Source organism: Bactrocera latifrons, unplaced genomic scaffold (assembly GCF_001853355.1).
Source record: "Bactrocera latifrons isolate USDA-ARS-PBARC rearing strain unplaced genomic scaffold, ASM185335v1 scaffold_62, whole genome shotgun sequence".
Classification (NCBI taxonomy): domain Eukaryota; kingdom Metazoa; phylum Arthropoda; class Insecta; order Diptera; family Tephritidae; genus Bactrocera; species Bactrocera latifrons.
Window position 1 is genome coordinate 423013 of NW_017537290.1, and position 20840 is coordinate 443852.

The 20840-nt window shown below is 35.4% G+C and overlaps 2 protein-coding genes across 3 annotated transcripts in view; one reads left to right on the forward strand and one right to left on the reverse strand.

The window, feature by feature from the left end:
- Positions 1–9: 9 nt before the first annotated feature.
- On the reverse strand, positions 10–908 carry LOC108975187 (histone deacetylase complex subunit SAP18). Its single transcript, XM_018943527.1, has 2 exons — positions 709–908; positions 10–619 (listed from the first exon to the last, which is right to left on the reverse strand). Exons 1-2 carry the CDS (start codon positions 772–774, stop codon positions 236–238), a joined length of 450 nt encoding a protein of 149 aa, XP_018799072.1. The 5' UTR covers positions 775–908; the 3' UTR covers positions 10–235.
- A 690-nt stretch (positions 909–1598) lies between these two features.
- The window catches only part of LOC108975146 (protein sarah), a 55891-nt gene continuing 36649 nt past the window's right edge, over positions 1599–20840 (forward strand). The window contains exon 1 of one of the 2 annotated variants that reach the window (XM_018943454.1): positions 1599–2038. The gene's annotated coding sequence lies outside the window, so the exon portion shown is untranslated. The remainder of the gene's footprint in view (positions 2039–20840) is intronic. The other variant, XM_018943453.1, reaches the window with a different exon arrangement.

The window sequence follows — 20840 nt, forward strand, 5'->3', positions numbered from 1 at the left end:
CATCTTTAATTATAAACTAAAACTTGAAATTGTGTTTTTATTAATTTATTTTTTTCTTTTTCCCTCAAACGACTTTATACCTTCGTCTGTTATCAAATTTTCAAATGGTACACATTTTTTGTATAAAATCTTAAAAGGGCAAAATAATCGAAATTAAAATAACACTAATGAAAGTACCTTAAAAGTAAAGTATTGTAGCAAAGTAATAATGCTTGCAGCATACATTATCTGCTAACTAGTACGGTCTCTGACGGCGTATGGGCGGCAAACGATTAGGTGGTGTGATGGAAATGTCTAGAAAGTCACCAATGCAGAATTTAGCTTGTGCCAATGTTTTGGTATCATCTGCACCCTTTTGACCAGTACAGGTTACACCGATTTCACGCATCTGGTAGTGATTATTGCGGAAATTCGGAAATACTATTGCGAAGTCGAAGTAAGTTCCTTTTTTACGAGTATCTGGATTAACATCTCGTACTAGCGATGTGAGTTCATGTAGTGTGGCGTCCTGCCAGGTATATATCTGTAGTTCATTGCTTGGCACATTACCATACATGTATTCCGATACAGAGTGATGGCGACCAGTCGAGCAGAAAACACGTAACAACAGCGGACATGTCTGTAAAAAAAATAAAAAAAAATTATATGTTGTAAGTCAATAGAAATAAACAATTTGGTTAACCAAAAAACAGGGCGCCGACTACAAACCTTCTCACGATCTATAGGTTTTATGTGAGACTTCTCTTCCACAATCATTGATTCTACGTTGGCCATTGTACTTTCCTAGGTTTTATTTACTTTATGAATAGTTTTAATTTATTATTCACTCAAAATTCTACTTTAATTATGCACTCTGAATTCTAAACACTGAAAATGAAGCAAACACGGTAAGCAGAATTAAAGTTGACAGCCAAACTACTGCAACCAACTTCTCTTGTTCTGCAGTGTTGCATTATGAAAAATTAATATATTTACTTGGTATGGTTTCACTTGGAAAATATAATGCATAAAATTTAATGATTAAATTAAATTAAATTATTCTTTAATCCCGAATTGAAAGCTAAAAATTGAACATTTTTGAAAAAAAATGTGGTAAGTGTTCAGAAATATATTCAAAATTCGTGAACACATTTTAGGATTTTTGTTTCTTTGTAACTTACTTCCCATACCTACTATGAATTGTCAACTTCACACAAAAACAAACAACAAAATAACACACGGTCTATCCAACATGTTGGTGTACAAAGTTCGTACTTTTTATGGTTAAGTATACTTAAAGATACTTTCTAAAAAATTGTTCAGAAAATCCGTTATTTTGGACAATTGCATAAAAAATTTCGAACTTTGATTTTGTTACCATTAACTAAAAAATAAATTGAGCTATCTTTACAGAGCGAAGTTCCACAAAACTGAGAGTAAATGCTTCAGGATTTATAAGCCATATATCAACAGCATTAACAAACCACTAATGCTGTATCTGAATATGGGTTAAGGTTTCATGATTTCTTCAGTTTATTATCGACTGTCCGTTTAGCTATGACTTTTATTCCTCAATTTCTACCCTTTCACTTTTTAAGACATAGTTGGCAACGCAGCTTGCAATTGTTTGGAATTTTCATCATTTTGCAAACACAAATTATTCGGTCGTCGGTGTCAGCTGCACAGTTTTGCGGATTCCTAAGTAAAGTGCAGAATATTCATAGTATCCCAACACAATAAGCAAATTTTTGCAAATCCAAGTGTTATATTTGTTTAACAAGTGCAAAATCTTAAATAGTGAAAATTGCGAATCCAGTTGATTGCAGATGTAGTTATATACATATACGAAAGCATATATAAAGTGAAAAGTGTATCGGAAAGAACACGAATATTCTAAGAGCGAATAAAAAATTTCCCGTGTTTTCTAAATACACAATATCTTCATTTGCATTATAATCGGAGCTAACATAGATAACCACTGTTTTCAAGTGTTTCATTTAGTGCTGTTTTCTGCAAAGTTCCACAAGAAAAATTTTCGCCTGCTCCAGCTGATTTCTGGGTGAGTTCCTGCATACACATGCATACAAATTGCCGTCAGTTTAAAAAGTTTCGCATCACAGCAAATCAATATAAAGTGAATAATTAAGATTTAGTAGTATACCAAGAAATATTAGATGTTATGCAATTTTGTGTGAATGATATTGAGGTCGCCATACGAATATCTGTTTGGATATGTGTACATTTCTATATTTTTTTGTGTATATGTATCTAGGTATCTTGAGATTTTACATTTGCTGACTTCTGTAACTTGTTAGCAATCGCATGCGAAAATAGTAAAAGTGAATAAAAAGTAACAACATATTAGAATACCCAATGCGGTCTAATTGGATTTCGTTATCACAGCTTCATTCTGATTAGACTCAGTACTTTATAATATTATTTAAGGAACACTGCTGATAGACTGTCCCCTGAACGAATATTTACCTTTTTAATGATATTATAGCTTCCACAGTGCATATTGCTGTTTCGTTTAAGTGGTTGGAGTTTTGTAATAAAATAACAACAATAGAATTAAAATATTGCTTTGTATGTTTCAGATTTCCATATGCAAAAGGGCAGGTCCTCATAAGAGTTTTATAAGAAACAAGTGTTGCTTAAAGTTATAATAAATTTTGTATAAAAAGTATAAAAAGATCTTTATTCTGATTTTGATTGGTCAATTGTACGGCAGCTTTGTACATACCTCATACATATACATACATATATGTTATAGTTGTCTGATCTGAACAATTTCTTTGGATTTAGTAGTGGGGATACCTTGCCAAATTAAAAAGGATTTGTGTTTGATCGGTTGTTGTTGTTATAGCGGCAAAATTACTCCAAGTTGACATTCCTCGGCCGGATAAAAGTCTGGGTACATTCCGGTTACGTAGACCCGACGGACGTGGAACGAATCGGTCGGTTTAAATGGCAGCTATGTACATATATGCTATATTTGTCTAATTGATATCGATATGTAATCCCTTTCCATTATATTTTGTAGCCTGCAGAAAAATGTGCTGGCCTTAAAATAATTTCAATCGAGTTCTATAAATACACCTATTAATATATACATATGTACATGTACATATTTATGCATGACAGCTGAAACTACAGTGTTTATGTTAGTGTTGCTGGTATAATGGGGGAAACATTTTTTAACAAAGATATCATTAAATGGACGCATGGCCAACTGTAATTTGGATTACAATGCCGAAAAAACATTTCGCATATAATTGGCAGTGAAATCGTTTAAGTGATTACTTATGTAGTTAGTTATTAGTAAAAAGGCTGTTAATAAATTAATTGAAATATGTAAACAGAAAATTGCATTTATGTACAAATACATTACAGTAATTTTTATAGATAGCGAATGCGAGCATATATTGCAGGAACAATAATAATAAGGATCGGCTTTAGAATACCGCGGCAGGATACCGGGAATAATTGATATGTTCGTATAAAAGAGGTTCTTCAGATCAAGAATATGTATATTTATAACCGGAAACTCATAGTTTTCAATATATGTATATATATTTGGGTTTAGAGTTGATAATATCAACTATTTGAAGTACGTATTTTTTCGTTTTAATATTAATTTTACGCTTATAAATATTTTGCACTTTTATATACATTAACACTTCACTTATTCGCTTGTACACATTTATTTTACAATATCTAGTGCAAAAATATGGTTTTAATTTAATTTTTAAATTATTGTTCCATTCTATTTATTTAATAATAACAAAATATTTACAAACTGTCAAATAATCAGTGTTACCTTATCGACATCTTTTGCAAATGAACTGCAAGAAATTAAAAACAGATTACAGGAATAAAATAATAATAACAAGATATAAATAACATAATATTTTACAGCCTTCAACAGTTCACAAATAATATTTGCCTCTATTTATAATTAATTAATTTACAAACGGGAAAGAAAACTATGGCAAAGGAAACTAATAGCGATAGTTTTTGGGTGTATGCATCGAACACCAAGACTTCGCTCTTTAAGTATTTCAGTATTTAAATATATTTAAAAGTTGCTGCTGCCTAATGATATTATTATAAATTTAAAAATACTTTATGTTGTTGCATTTGATAGCCATGCTGCTAATTATCACTAGTAAAAGTTAATTGGGGACTATACACTGAATCCTACATACTCACCCACACGTTTGATGAAAACTAGCAGAAGCAAAATCACAACATTTTCAAAGCAATATGTATTTAATTATGTGCACAGTCGCCTCATTTCGATTACCCGCTACGTTTGTGATATTGACATCAAAGGTCATAAATTTCCAGCATTGGAACGGAAAAAACTTTCGACGAAGACGCAAAACAGAAATACCAAACACTTATTATGAAATGAAAAATAACTCGTACAATTTCTGTGATTGGAATGCCTAGAGTGTGTGTGTTGTTTTTGCTGTTTTAGCTAATATTACTACCAGCGTTGTTGATTTCCATTGCTGTTGCTGACGTATGGACATGGAAATCTCAAAACAACTTGCACTTGAAAAAAAAGAATTCACAATTTTTCATTTCAGTGCCATAATAACAACAAAAATAGTGAAGCAATTTATTCATAATACCAATCAATAGCAACAACAACAGGGAAACCATATTCGTCTGTGGCAGATGGATTGAAAGCTAGTATTAATATTATTAGCATGCATTCAATCAATTGAAATATTTCTAAGTTGTTAGGCCCTAAGCTGGAAAAGAACTTTGTGAAAACAACAATAAAAACAAGAAAAATTTGAAATCAGTAATTAATTATGTACAGTTCTTTCTTTGTTGTTGTTGTAGCGGCAGAATTCTGCCGAGTTGACAGTCCTTGACTGGTTAAAAAATTCGTGTCCGTTCCGGGTATGTAGACCCGAACGACCCGGCAGTCATGTGTACGTAGACCTGATTGCTCCAAGCTGAGTCCTAAAAAAACTTTTGGCTTCCTTGTCTTGGGTGTCCTCCCACTATAATGCTGCTGCTTCGAGTGTCAACTGTTTCCAGGAACTGGATACCTATAACGAGACTTCACATATCAGTGCGTTTTTTATTAGGTTATTTTTTCTGCATCAAACCAGTAGCTCGCTCCGCCCACAGCTACATATTTTACTTTTCCGCGAATTTCCCTTGATTTCACTTGCCTGAAATGAGCTTAGCAGACTGCAAAGGAATCGCAATAAGTTTCACTTTCACCTCATTATCGTAATCCGATTTTCGCCAACTCCCCACAATATTTCCGCAAGTCCCTGAAGGGAGACGCTTTGTACACCGCAGAATGATTGCGTCACAAGTTTGCGAAAAGTTTTCTCACCTTTCATAGGCTTCATTCACGGCTAACAGCTGCGCTAGCACACTTACACGCGTTCGGAGGCGAAATTTAAGTAGCAAAGTTGTGAGAAAATGACTACACAAACGCACAAACAATATACGAATATACGGAAAAAGTGGAAAGCAAAAGCCGACAGAGTATATTTTGCAAACAAACAAACAAAAATAGCTGTATAAAGCAGTGTGGCAGATCGATTCAACTTTTTTGCTATTCTCTTCTTATTCTTGTTCTTCTTTTGTTAACGTTTTAAAATTTCAGTGAAATACTTTCGGGCCAGTAAATTATCTGCCGTTGACGCCTGTCCGTGGCATGTGGTAAACAAATGAGTAGCAATGTGATTGTTGTTGTTGTTGACTGCCTGCCAGTTGCTCGAAAATTTTATTATTTCGAAGTAACTTTTGCATGCAAACACACATACACACACAAGCGCACATTCAACTTGCTAAGCCATACAGGGTGCTTGTTTGTGGAGCAATTGTCAGTGTGACTGTCAGTCAGCTGTAACGATAGCCAGTTGCTGGTGACACCATCAAGAGCAGCAGCACCAGCTTATATACACTTGTTTCTGGAGAATTCAAGGTTCACAGTTACAACTGACTTTTGCCACAAAACTTGTGTGCGTGATGAATGTGTATATACATGTAAATACATATGTATGTGTGAGTATGTACTTGACACCTACATATGTATGTATGTATGTATATATGGCGCCAATCTAGATGATTTAGCGAAAGTTAGTTGGATACTGTTCCTGAGCACCTCTATTGCATAAGCATACACACACACGAAAGCACATCTAATATTTTCACATATACTGTATGATCAAATTTGACCCTGACTGATGAAAGAAGTATATTTTCATGTACTTCAGTCAATTGAAGAGTCCCCTGCCTACAATAATAAAAGTAAGTTTTTTGGCAATATTCGTTTTTTTATTCAACATAGTTCCCTTGAAGGGTGATATACTGCTTACTGCGACCCTTCAACTTTTCGCTAACATTTTTATAGTACCATTTGCCCTTTGATTAAAAATGTGCCTCATTTTCGGCGATCACTTCTTCATTCGATGAAACTTTCTTCCCTGCGAGCAAATTTTTGAGATCTAAGAACAGGAAATAGTCACTTAGGGCCAGATCTATCAATTCGAAAGCAATTCGAGGTAAACTGATGTATTTGTGCCATCGTTTTCATTCACATGGTCCTTCTTTTTTCCAGTCGATAAAACTATCCATGTGCATTCCTAAATATAGACGCCATAACCCTGCCAGCCGACTGTTGCGACTTTCCGCGCTTTGGGGCGGGTTGATCGTATTCAGTCCACTCGGATGACTGTTGATTGGACCTCGGAGTGAAATGATGGATACATGTTTCATCCATTGTCACATTTTGAATGCAAAAATTCGAGTTTATTACACTTGAACATCTCAATCTTGTCCGAAACATCAACTCGTCGTTGTTTTTGGTCAAAATTGAATTCATGCGGTACCCATTCTGCCCAGAGCTTTCTTATACCCAAATATTCGTAATTGCTATGAAGTACACTTTCAGTTGATATCTTTAGAGTACCTGCTATCTCGAACAACTTCACTTTACGGCCATCCAAAATTATTTTGTGGACCTTTTCTGATGTCTTTTGGGCGTTCACTGGGTTCAGCGTGTTATGTGTTCATTTTACTATGTCTAAACTTAGCGTAATAATGCTTGATGGTTTATTTTCCTGGGCAGTGACCGCAAGCTAGCCATCAAGCCAAGGTTTTGCTTCAATTTGTTCAAAATATATCGTCAAGTGAAATAATTTTCCATACAAGCACTTGATTTCGATCTTCAGTTTCTATGACGGCTATATGAGCAGCTCTTTGGGGAGAAAAGTACAGATTTCAATTTGATATCTCAAAATCTGAGGGACGGGTTCGGCTACATACAGACAGATGGACATGACTAAATCGACTCAACCTGTCATGTCGATCATCATATATACATACACACATTCTAGCGGTATTTTCGCTAGTTGGCGCTGAGAGCGCGTAGTTCTAAGTTTTAATAGTCGCATCGGGTCATGCTATGACTTTTTGGAAAGCTAACACGTGTTTGATTGATTGTTGTTTCTTTTAAGTCGTTCGTGAGTTATACCGTCGCAAACATGGAGCAAAATAAAGAGAAAATATGGCATATTTTACAGTACTACTACGATAAAGGCAAAAATCTATCTCAAGCCGCCAATAAAATTTGTGCACTTTACGGACCCGATACAATTTCCCTTTTCCACCGCACAACGACGATTTCAACGTTTTCGTTCTGGTGTAGAGGTGGTCGGAAGGCCTGTCGTAGAAAATTGCGATAAAATCGCTGAATTGGTCGAAAGAGAGCAGCCGTAGCATCCGTCAAGAGCTGGGCATGAGTCATCAAAAAAAATTGTGTGAACAATTGAAAATTCAATAAAAATACCGCAAGAAATACCGCAAGACTTTTTTGACAATCTAATATATATATATTATAGGGTCTCTGAAGTCTACTTCTAGGTGTTATAAACTTCATGTCAAACTGAACACTGTTCAGGGTAACCAGTCCAGGTCAAATTTGTTCAGCTGGTATATGTCATTACTTAAATCCCTACACACATACATACACAGCCGCTCAGGCATACGTATCGGCACTTCATACTAGTGCCATTCGTACTATTTGCATACACTGTCTCTGAACGTGCTTTTGAAACGTGTTAACTACTTGTGCAAACTCAAATAAATGAAATTAAGTTTGAAATTAATTTCGCTTGCAATATTCAAATGTAAATACGACATTGCCAAAGTGCTGGCACTTTCATGCACCGCCCTTTTTAATGTTGGCAAACGTTTTCCTTTTCGGTTCTTTTTGCTGGAAGTCTACAGTTTTGGCGCTGTCACTTAACTTTTTGATCGATTACCTTTGGCGGTTGCCTATGTGGCAGTATCACGTGGGTATGGCGGTGCAGAACATACGAAAATCTCTTAATTCCATATTATTTTGGGAAATTGATACTTTTTTTTTATAAATTTGCTGCCAGTGAGTAGAAGTTTGGAAGCAAAAAGAAGTCGCACGGGGCGAAATCTGCGGAATTTCGTAGACCTGCTGCCCCGGTCGTCGCTTTATTTCACCAATGGGGCAGTGATGCCGGTGTAGATGTAAGCCGATGCGTTGTTTTGGTGAAAGATGCTTTTACTTTATTCCGAAAGAGACCGCTTGTCTTGAAATTCGATTCCGAATTGGTCCGATAATTCGACAAAGTAGAGCCGAGTGAAATTTCCGTTTTCAGGTATTCTGGTGTGTGTGAAAACTTTTTCATTTGATGAGATATCTTCACTAAATTTGCTATTTGTCCAAAGCAACGGCACAATCTCAGAAGAAATCAATCATTTTAGGAAACCTTTTATATAGGTTATCTAGAAAATCATGTATTATAGCGGTAGAAATAATTTCTGAAGTCATTTCGAGGAATGGTGCCGGGTTGACAGTCATTGGTCGGTTAAAAATTCGAGTCCGTTCCGGTTACTTAGACCCGTCTGTCGTGGCAATGGATGAAAACAGGTCGTTCTGAGTGCAGTTTAGTTCTGAGAGAAGTGTCTGTGGCTTCCTTTGTTGAAGCAGTTATAGTACACACAAGATTACTTACATCTGTATATGCAACTCTTTTATGCAATCTATCAAACTATTGCTATTCATTCATTCTACAAAGTGGATGTCAGCGAAAGCAAATTGCAATTTTTGCGAAATAAATAAATTTGATTAGCATATTTTTTGCTCGCTCATTTCAGCCGGCCGAAGAAATATTGTTTACCTAATCGAATGTATTCACTTGGAAAATTACATGTAAATCAATTTATTTTTCAACTGACGTTCGATAAATACCCTCATATTGTGGGAAAGGCTTTGTGCCGTGACTATTAAACTATAATTCATGCGAAATATTCAAAGTAACTATTTGATGCCACTTTTATGCAATTATTGCTGGGGTATTGAGAGAAAATGTTAGAATTTTACACTGATTGAATAGAAAATTCACAATAAATATGCGAATACATATATAATGGTTTACATAAATACGAGGTTGTTGCTTTTTTTCTTAGGTTTTGAATAAAAAAACTCAATAGAAGCGAGAGTGTTAAATAGGTAATTCATCCTTATCATTTTAATTATAATTTTTTTAAGTTCACACAAAATCACGCCATTGTTTTCTTATCTAAAAATTTACCATAAGGCCTCACTTCATAGCCTCTTCACCGACTCGTCTAGGATAGAAAGCAGCAAATCGAACGCATTATACCAGTTTTATAAACAGGATGTAACACTTACGTTGGACCTTGCGCTAACATCTCTTCTAACTAATAGCTTGAAGAAATTCTTCTCGAAGAAACATTATAATAATTGAAAAGTATCCGGCTTAACACATAGATGGCGCTATTTGAATTAAGTTCCTTTGATTTTTAGTTATACTTTGATATCATATTCAGTGAAGCAACTTTTGTTATTGTGCAAAAAATGGTTAAAAAGGATATGGCATGTGGCATTTGAGGGTAAAAAATATTGCTGAAATCGAAGCTTATATTGATTAAGATTATTTGGACTCCGCACCTCGGAAATCAACCGTTGAAAGGTGGTTTGCTAAGTTTGAACGAGGCGAAATGAGCACTAAGGACGATGAACGTAATGGACGGCCAAAAGAGGTTATTTCTGACGAAGAAAAGTCCACAAAATAATTTTGGATTACCGTAAAGTGAAATTGTTCGAAATAGCAGTAACTCTAAGAACATCAACTGAATGTGTACTTCATATCAGTCTCGAATATTTGGGAATGAGAAAGCTCTGTACAAAATGCGTGCAGCGCGGGCTCATTTCGAGTGGACTGTACCCGATGAACCCGCTCCAAAGCGTGGAAAAACGCAACAATCTGTTGACAAAGTTATGGCGTTTGTATTATGAGATGCGCATGGAATAAATTTTACTGACTACCTTGAAAAAGGAAGAATCTTTAATAGCGACTTTTACAAAGCGTTATCGCCTAGAAACGGCCGCATTTGAAAGAAAAAGTGACCTTTCATGACAATGCTGCGTGTCACAAGTCAATGAAAACAACACCAAAAGTCTATGTATTGGGTTTCGAATTGCTTCCGAATTCACCGTATTCTCCAGATTAAATTTTTCGAGTTTTCCTCGTCGTTTTCTTAATGTTTGGTTAGCATCAGTCAGCCACTTAAGTTCTGTTTAAAAAAGGGGTTCTTTACCGAGAGAAGGAGTTTTGATCAAGTTATCCAAAACTTAATTGGCAGAGGCTGCTAACCAAACGTTGAGAAAAAAGTCTTAAATAATAATAATACCCAACGATTACCCTCCTCCCGCCCAACCGACGCGAGGGGCGCAATCCGCGAACGAGCGGAAATAGCCGAGTCATAAAAGGCAAGAGAGTTTTGAGCGTTGCGATCTTAAGCTGCTGAGCTACAGAAACAAAAATTTCAACAGCCAAAATTAAGAATTAAAATTAAAGTTTATAATTTTTGAATGTTACTTGTTAAGAGTAGATAAAATAATTTGTTTAATGGTAAAGAGTGAGTCTGATAGATCGAATGTGCTGGATTGAGAATTGAAATCATGACATATGCGGCGGAATGGTTCGCTTAGCTCAAAATTTGTTCTAGCAAATTTTAAAAGTAAGGGTCTAAACTGCCTTGTAGAGCGAGCGGGAACGTTAAAAGTATCGAATTGTGCCTATTTGTTTCAACATTTGAGCTTTTCGCGAACGAGGACACCAGACTCACCTATTTAGTACTTTTCTCTTTTCGGAAGAAGTACCGCAATGTTTATGCGGTCTGATTAGCTGAGATCTTGAACTTATCACATTCTAATTTATTAAGTTAAATCAATCAACTAAATAAACAATCGCACCTTTTTCTTATTAAAACTAAAAGTACAACTGTGTACGTTATTTAAGTACAAATACTGGTGTCTACAAGTGAATAAATTGTTTATATTTAATCATACTTATAAACATATTCTTTACTGGTATTTATTTTCGAGATAAATGCACATTAGGGTGGGTGAAAAGGAACGTTACAATTAAAAGCCTTTGCTAGCGATGTATATCAACCAATTTTTCAGCGTACGAAGCGAAAACAAAAGCATTCGTTTTTTGACCCACCCTAATATACACATATATACGTGATGCCCTATAGATACATACATATGTAAATATTTGTTCGGACTTATGTGTAGAACTAATTTGTTGATTTTCGTTGCTAATTTTTTTTTTTTTACAATCATTTTTATCTTATTTTATCGTCGTCATTGCGGCAAAGTCAATTAGTGCAACTGTCTAAAATGTGCTTATACTGATTGTTGTTCTATTGTTGTAGGTGCGCATACACTGTGCTACATAATTACTGAACAATTTGTATCTAGTGAAAGCCCCATATATAGTGGTTGGCAGGTTTTTTGTTGTATTTACATATCGCCTCACTTACACGAGTAATTTTCAGAATATCTTCGAACTATGTCTGCAAAATCAGGGTGAAGAGGTTTCAGTACAGGTGTCTTGAGGCTAAAATAATTTATCTAGCAATCTAATGGACTTTATAATTATATTCTTTTTTACTCAAAACCCGGCTCCATATTTTCCCTTATAATTTCCTCGTATAATTCCGTAATTTTAAATTTAAATTTATTTTGATTTCTAACTTTTCTAATTTTTACTCATTTAAAATACTTACAAAAATTCAAGAGTATCGCGAAAAATTCCTTTGAAGTATTAACAAAGTTCGGGTTAAAGTTAACGAGAACATTCTACGAAAGTCGCTTAAAGTTTTTCGACCGCTTGCTTAAATTTTGCAGAGTAAACATTCAATAATAAAAGAGATGGTCTAATGTGGCGGTTTAGTGGGGACCAAGCAATATCTTCCCTTATTCGTTCGCCAAAATTCAATTTAAATATCTTAGATAGTGAGACTGGCATGTGTTACCACCTGAATATATTTTACATTCTGTAAATTGTGAAACATGCGAGAGTTTCTGTAAAGATCAGAAATCATTACTTCTGCAGTTTCGACTCTCATGTTGCTAGCGTTGAATAAAAAAGCACCACAGACATACTAGAAATTAGGAAACGTTTTTTATTTAATTTTAGTTATTGCTCACGCGTTTCTTTTCTGTCAAATAGCAACAAATTAGCGACAATTGATCTATTGCGACAGCCAGCTGGTATGCGTCGGGGCAGTCTCGGCCGATATAAGTACAAAAATCCATCGTCTTGCGTTAGTTATTTTTAACAAATATAGCGGCTTTTATGTTCTTCAAAAATTGATTTTAATGGATAAGTTCGTATACGAACTTAACAGGTCAACTGATAAGTGTCCGGCCACTCTCGAGCTGCTGCTGGGGCATAGTACGTTGCGGTACAACGACGGCTCGAAAATGTCGTAGGAAATCGGAGCAGGGTTCGCAGGAGCACGCTCCAAATTCTCCATACCTATGGGAAGTTTTCCAAGCATTTTTCAGTTAGAAGTTTTTGCCATAAGTCGAACTCCAACACAATCATCGTAACGAATGTATAACCATAGTCAAACGGCACTCATAGTAATCTTCTCCTATGAAATTAAATCTATAATGCTGCAGGAGTGTAGAAAGCGGCTGAATAGCCTAGCGGTACGTAAACAAGTACACCTCATTTGGGTGCCCGGTCATAAAGGTATAGCCGGGAACGAACTGGTTGATGAGCTCGCCCGCTCTACAGCCTCTACTAATATGGTAGGACCTGATCCTTTCATCGCGGTGGGTCCCCATATCATAAAGAAGCTGCTCCGCAAGGAACAAGGAGTAGACAGAGAGAGGTATTGACAACAAATACATGGCAAGCGGCATGACAAGTTGCTAACAGGGGCTATAATCTCATCAAGTTTAAATATGCAATCAACCTCCCTAGATATAAAGTAAGGCTACTGCTTACTGGCCACTGTAAGCTGACGAAGTATAAATTGCCGGTTCTGCGACAGGGAGCCTGAAACACCAGAATACCTTCTAGTCGTCTGCACAACAGTCTGCAGACACAGGTCGAAAGCCCTTGGATCCATGTTTCCAAATAGGTAAATAGTAAAAAAACTTTGTCAAGCTGCTGAAGCTAGGTGAGTCTCTCTGATTTAATAGAGGACACAATAGACTTAAAATCGCGGTGCATTCCACGTTTATCAATCAAACTATGTTGAAGAAAAAAATGGATTTGGCAAAAAAATGTATTTTACTATGTTGGACCGGGGACTTTTCAATTGGCCTGCATTGTTATCTGAATACGCATGCTTGGCGGATGACGTAGAAGGTAGCGGCTTTCAGCGGAAAGAAACATTCGTGTGCCGCTGCTTGGGTCAATTGCTGCTGATTTTCTTTTCTTCATTTTCAATTTATTGATTAATTTTTTCTTTTATTTTGCCGCAACCGAATTAGACAGTAGGTAAATTGTGTATTTTTCAAGTGTTTTTTTTTTTTGAAAGCGCCTTGTTGTTGTGACTACTGCATGCTTTTATTTTTCTTTGGCAGATCATACCGGTATTTCGTGTGATACTAACGTCACACGTTTTTTGTTGCTGTATTTTCAGATTTATTCGTTTTTGTTTTCGGCCATTTACGTTTTCGCGGTAATTTCCGAAAATTAAGGCTGTGATAAACGTTTACTCGTAAAAAAGTGATTTCGCTCATTCGGTGTTTGTGCTAAATTTAGTACGGCGCGTACCAGCACGTAGACGCTCAATATTTTTTTCAGCAATATTCAGCAGTATTTACATACATACATATGTATATTTCCTCGTATATTTATTGTGTTAACTTGTTGGCAGTCAGTGTTGCAAATTTACAAGCACCACCAGCTAATTAACTGTTTTCTGCTCTGCTTAAAATACAAATACAATACAACACGAAATTAACATACTTGTAAGTATGCATTGTTGCCAGGTGCTAAATATAACCGTTATTTATGGAAACTGAATTTAAAGGAAATTTTATTGCGTGACGCAAATAACGGGCAATTAAATATGGTATACCATAATTAGTGTTGTTTTTAATCATACTTTGCACATAAACTTCTAAATTTTATAAACGAGTCTACCAACGGGAATGATGTGATGTTAAATTGAAATAAAACACTGCAATTTGGTCAAAATGTCATATTTCACTTCAATTTACACCAATTTTCGGTAACAGGTTGTAACATTTCGACTGTAATTTCGGCCATAACGCGCTGAAAGTTGTTTTCGGTAAATTTCACATAATCCTTATTTTTAGACGATGTACTGGAGGATATGTTGTTTCACGAGAGACCGTGGCGACGTCGAAGATGTGACCCTTACTATCACGTTGTAAGATGCTGTTTTGTGGAAATTTGGCGTTGAATCGGCCCTTTTCCAAGTAGTCACTTCACTACACGAATTATTGCGAGTCCTCAAATAGTGTGGCCACCGATGGAATATTCCGCGTCCATCTTCCGAGCAGGTTTCTACCTTTTCCTGTTCTTTGGTCAGTACATCCATATTTCGCTGACGTTCACGAAACTATGCAAAAGCTTCATTAGATTAAATCCCAGCAATTTTGAAAACTCCATTTCTTCACTCTTCTTTCCCTTTTTTGTATCGAAATTTTACTATAGGTGACCTGGTCTACGGAAAGGGGGCTTAGGTTTCAAAAAATAAATTTTCACTTTTTAGTTGATTCGGATGGAAGAAGAGATGCTTTTTTTTTAACAGCTGTTTCCCAGAAAACTAGTTTTCGCACGTTAGCTCCCTTTTCGTAGACCAGGTCACATATCATTACTTAGAAACATGTGTAGCTTAAGGAATTCGAGATAAATTGGTTTTGGTCGAAAAGCAGAAGATCATTATTAATATCGATCGTGGTACTGTAGCATGCGCATTTATAAATATAGACGCCATCGACTATTTGACTTCGCCGGTAGACTGCTACATTTTTCACGCTTTGGAGCGGATTTATCGTGTGCAGTCCAATAGGATGACTGTCGATTGGACTTCGGAGTGAAGTGATGGAACCATGTTTCATGCTTTGTCACATATCGATGCAAAAATTCGGGCTTATTATGCTTGAACATATGTATGTAAACATTGCCACGAATCATCAACTCGTCGTTGTGTTTGCTCAAAAGTAAGCTTGCGCGGCACGCACTTTGCACAAGCCATCTCATATCCAAATATTCGTAAATGTTGTGATGTACACGTTCAGTTGATACTCTCTATGTCAGCTATCTCGAAAAACTTCACTTTATGGTCATCCAAAAATATTTTGTGTCTGATATTTTCGTCGATACCAACTTCTTTGGGGCGTGCACTGCGTTCACCGTCTTCTGAATCTCATCATCGTGCCAAGTTTTTGATTTAACTGTATTACTTTCACTTCAGAATTCATCAACTTATAGAAAGCGTAAAAAACAGCTTGTGCATGAAATGAAACCGATCGACCTTTCCGAGCGACATCGTTTCGCTCTATGTGGTGAAAGGTTCCAAGAAGATGCGACGCTTTCGAGCCCCATTCTGGGCCATATCTGGCTTAATTGGTATGTAAACAAGCGAAATTACAGCTGAAGAGATTCAAGAGCTGTCATTTCATAGATAGTGGTTTGTGGGCCGGTCGAATCATCAGTTGATATTTCTTCAAAAATTATGCCGGTGAGAACGTAACCATAAATGGAAACCGTTATCACCAAATGATAATCGCTTATTTGAGGCCTGAAATTGATACTCGTGACACACTTCCCACACATCGCATCAATTAATAGATTTATGGAGAGAGAGATCCCTGGTCGATTGACCACCAAGATTGTGTGATATGAAACCGTGAGATTTTTCCTGTGGGGATATGTAAAGTCCAAGGTCTATGTGAAGAATCCCAATTCGATTCAGGCCTTGGAGCAAAATATCATGCGTATAATTCGCCAGTTACCAATCGAAATGCTTAAACGAGTCATCAAAAAGTGAACTCAACGGATGGACCATCTGAGTCGTGGTCACGACCAACATTCAAAAAAGATAATCTTTAAAAACTTAATGTTAAAGACTGTTTTTTCATTCCCCATTACATTTGAAGATTCTGTGTTTTTTCTTTAAAAATGTAGGGAGCTTCGAAATGGATCATCTTTTAAAACTGATTTCAACGGATAAAAATTAAGGTTAACTTAGTGAACGCACTTTATTCATTCCTCCATTATGTGCATGTACTTAAAATGAGAAATACAAAAATAGAAGTTACTTTCTACTTATGTACATATGTATATTTACTATTAAAATACAAAAACTTTCTCCGCTGTAATAACACGCTGCTTTGATGTTTCGATATGCCGCCCTACATGCTTAGATATCTTAACATATTACAAGTCCATGCTGCTTGGTAAACTAATTTCCTAGAAGGATTTTCAATTAAAAACTTAAAAACACTGTGTGTAATCCAAGTCAAGCAGGAAAACTGCTCTAAGTTTTAAGCACACAACTGTAACCCTGTAACTTCATCCGCATTGTTGTTCTACACATCACAGCTACGGCTTTTCTTTGGACTTAAATTCTATAAAAATCTTTTTTCGTTTTGATACTTTGTGGGCTCGAATATTTACTAAGCTCAAGATTATACGCATTTTAGCGTAATATTGTATTGGTTTATGTTTTTCTCTTTGCGTGCTCATCTTGGCGTTGTGAGAAGTTTCGCATATGCTTCTGACAGGCAACAACAAAAGGGTGTTATAAGTAGTGATAGCCGCTATGAACTGCCAACTGCAGCTGTGGGCATTAAACTGCTGGGCTATAAGTAATAAAAGTGGCAAAATATGGGATTGTATGTATGTGGGTAGGTAGATAGTTTGTTGCGTGTCAGTTGGCGTTGGCTAAACGCCTACAGTTTCTTACTCTGTTTCATTTCATAACTTTGCTTTCACAATCGTTGTTGTAACGGTTTATAGGTTGGTAAGTCCTATTACACGTTATGGCATATTTGGTGATTGTACAGTTATGGCTCACATAATAGTAACAGCTTACTTTGGCAGAAGGTTCTAAAAAAATAATCACGCATATGTAAGGATATAAAGGGTGGTTGTTGTTGTTGTAACGGCAGAATTCTGAATATAAAGGGTGGTCCATTTCGGCGTTCCTTTTCCCTTTTTAAGGAAAAAAGACGGACCCATCAAATTCAATGGGCAATGTTTATTATCAGTCGAAAGAGCATTCTTTGGTCGCGGTTACGTCTCAGATATTCCATCCGTTGAGTTCAATTTTCGATGACTCGTTCGATGTTATGCTCCAAAGCCTGAATAGAAGCGAGATTATCCGCATAAACATCAGAATTTATATATACCTACAGGGGATCTTGGTTACCAATAGACCGGCCGCTGCCCAAAACGTGAATTTATGTGCTCATCAAAGTGTTCTCTCAATAAATCCATTGATTGATACGATGTTTGAGAAGTGGCGCCGAGATCACCACCTTCAATTCTAGGCATGAATTAGTCGGTTATCACAGCGCGATAACAATCATTTTTGGGGAAATATGAACCGATGATTCGACCGGCCCACAAACCACCCCAACTTTTTCTTTTTTGAACCTAATGGCTGAACAAAATTTGGTACGAAAACCTTGGATCTTCTTGGCACTTTTCCAGAGCCGATGGAATGAAGCGATGTCTCTTGGGAAGGTCGAGTGGCTTCAGTTCTTGCACAAACTGTATTTTGTTCATTTTCAATTTAAGATCTCGTCGTAAAATGCGCCAAGTCATTCCATATGTCAGACCGAGTTGCCCCGAACGGCGCCGAATCGACTCTCCACGGCCTTCGTGTACACTCTCAGCTACGGTTGCTATACTTTCTTTACTGCATGCTGGACGTGGTCTATTCGGTCGAATATTATTCAGTAATGAATGGATCCTGCTCACTTCTTGGAATCAACGATATCGGACCACTATAATGTATAGCTGTCATACAAACTGGACGATCGGAGTCAAATGCTTATATGAGAAACTTTTTTATTCTACGTGGTATCTTGATGACATTTGATATGGCTTATTGTTCAATGTAAAGTTATAACCTGCAAAGAAATTTGTCTGATCAGACGACTGCAACATATAGCTGCCATACAAACTGAACAATCGGGGTAAAGTTCTGTTATGGAAATCTTTTTTATTTGGCAAGGCATCTTCTTGAAATTTAACATGGCTTATTTTCCACGGCAAGGCTATAACCTTCAAGGTAATTGTTCAGATCGCACAACTACAACATATCACTGCCATACAAAGTGATCGATCAAAATTCAGTTCTTGTGTGGAATCTTTTATATCTTTGAAGTGTATTATAGCTTTGGTATACTCGAAGTTAACTTTTTTTTCTTTTTGTGTTGCCATTTTGCTTTAGCAAGTTAAAGTCAAACTCAACTTCGTTTGTTCCTCACGCTTTTCTTTCAATCGTAAATATGTGCATGTTTATTTGCAACCACTGTTAAAAATCTATTATACAATCCGTGATAATTAAATGCTGTAACCACAGCTACAATCCAACATAATTAACTTGTGATTATCATGGCGACAATTGCTTATTACATTTGTTAATATGCTATTGTTTTTCTGCCGTTCATTACCCACCGATTTACGCTTAATTATATGCAAATAGCCATGTGATCTTTACATTTCCTATTTACGGTTTACAAAAACAATTACTAATGCCAATGAGTTCAAAAACAATATTCATGCTCTACTTGAGTTCACCGTTATGCCGAAATTTTCAGTTTTTTTAAGCTTGATGAGGTGTGAGGCTGCCACCCGCTTTCATTAAATATCGCCTTGATTAACAGTAGAAAAGTATGTCAATAAATAAATACGTGATGTTTTTTAGCTTAATTTATTGTTCTGTTTTATTATTGTAGAACATTTGTAAATAGTTACTGCAAATTTCGTGTAATGATGAGCAATTCTATTTCTTTACTCCTACGCTGCCCAGAGTAAATATTGTATATAATACATACATACAGTTAATATGAATTGATTATCGATTACATCGCTATCATTGCGTGCACGTTGGTCATGAGGGGTTCCCTTCACTCTAATACATATGCATATATTTGATTTGTGACTAGATTTTTATGGATTAGAGACGTCTGCTTGATTGAACTCATGTCGTTGGTGAAGGGAGTTCGTTGTTATCTGTAAAATGTAAAGCGAACAACAAAAGAGTTAATTTTGGTCAGCTGTATTTCCAACTCAGGTTGAATTGCGCAAACGAAATTTAATATTTTGTCCATCGTTTTTAGACTTTGGTTACAATTTGTTGGCATTTTCTAGTTTATGGTGCTATTTTGACAATTTCAAAAACTACTTACTTTAGACATTTTTTTTTACAAAATGTGCAACTTGTACGCACAAATTTCAAATAGGTGGCAATTCTAAAGCAATAATAAAAAAATATTCAAGATGGATTCCAAAAAATTTCGGCAAACCAGGTTCACAAATTTTTTTATTTATAAATTACAATACTCATATTTTTATTTTTATTTTTTTCAAATAAAAAAAAAAACATTTTTATATAGGTCCCATATTCATTTTATGAGCTCTCTTTGTTGCCTAATTGTTGGTATTATTTAAAATTCTTGGAAATATTGCCAAATAGGTTTTTATTGATTACAATTTCAAGAGAAAAAGGTTTCAGAAAATTATATTTCTACGAGCGAGCTGCCACATGCGCTATATTGAAAATATTCCAGTCAAGATATTATTTTACAGAGTTGTCTTGATTAAAATTTTTATTTAAACCTTTATTCAGTCAAAATTTTGTTTTGCAGAGTTGCCACCTATATTCAATTAAAATTAGTTTAAAAACTAAATACTAATTTGAAAAAAATTATTGATTAGTCAAACCTTTATTCCAACCTTTATTCAGTCAAAATATTATTTGACAAAGTTGCCACCTTCATTAAAATCAAAATTGTATAAAATCTAAAAATTGATTTGCAAATTTTCATAAAAGTGGAAATGGAAATTTTTTATGTTAGTGCTAAGGTGCAAGTTTTAACGAAATTATTGAGGTTTAGCGAGTTGCCACATGTGCCTAATATAAAATTTTGTAGTCAAGATATTATTTTGCAGACTTGCCACCTTTATTCAAATATTTAATACAACTTTTATTTAGATAATAAATTATTTTACAGAGTAGCCACCTGTATTCAAATAAAATTTGTATTAAAACTAAAAATTAATTTGAAAAAAAAAATATTGATATTTATTCAAACCTTTAATCTGTAAAATTTTTTTTTTGCAGAGTTGCCACCTTTTTCAAACCAAATGTGTATAAAAACTAAAAATTAATTTGAAAATTTCCATAAATGTGGAAATAAAAATGTTTAAAAGTTGTTGAGATTGCCATCTTTTTTAAATTTTCGAAAGTAGATAAATAGTTTAAAAAAATAATAAACATGTGTATTCGAGATTCTCAGCACT

Bases quoted from the DNA above. Each gene is read 5' to 3' on its own strand.
- LOC108975187 (XM_018943527.1), bottom strand. From the start codon at position 774: ATGGCCAACGTAGAATCAATGATTGTGGAAGAGAAGTCTCACATAAAA. The intron at 620-708 runs GTTTGTAGTCGG...TTTTTTTTACAG, and splicing joins AACCTATAGATCGTGAGAAG to ACATGTCCGCTGTTGTTACG.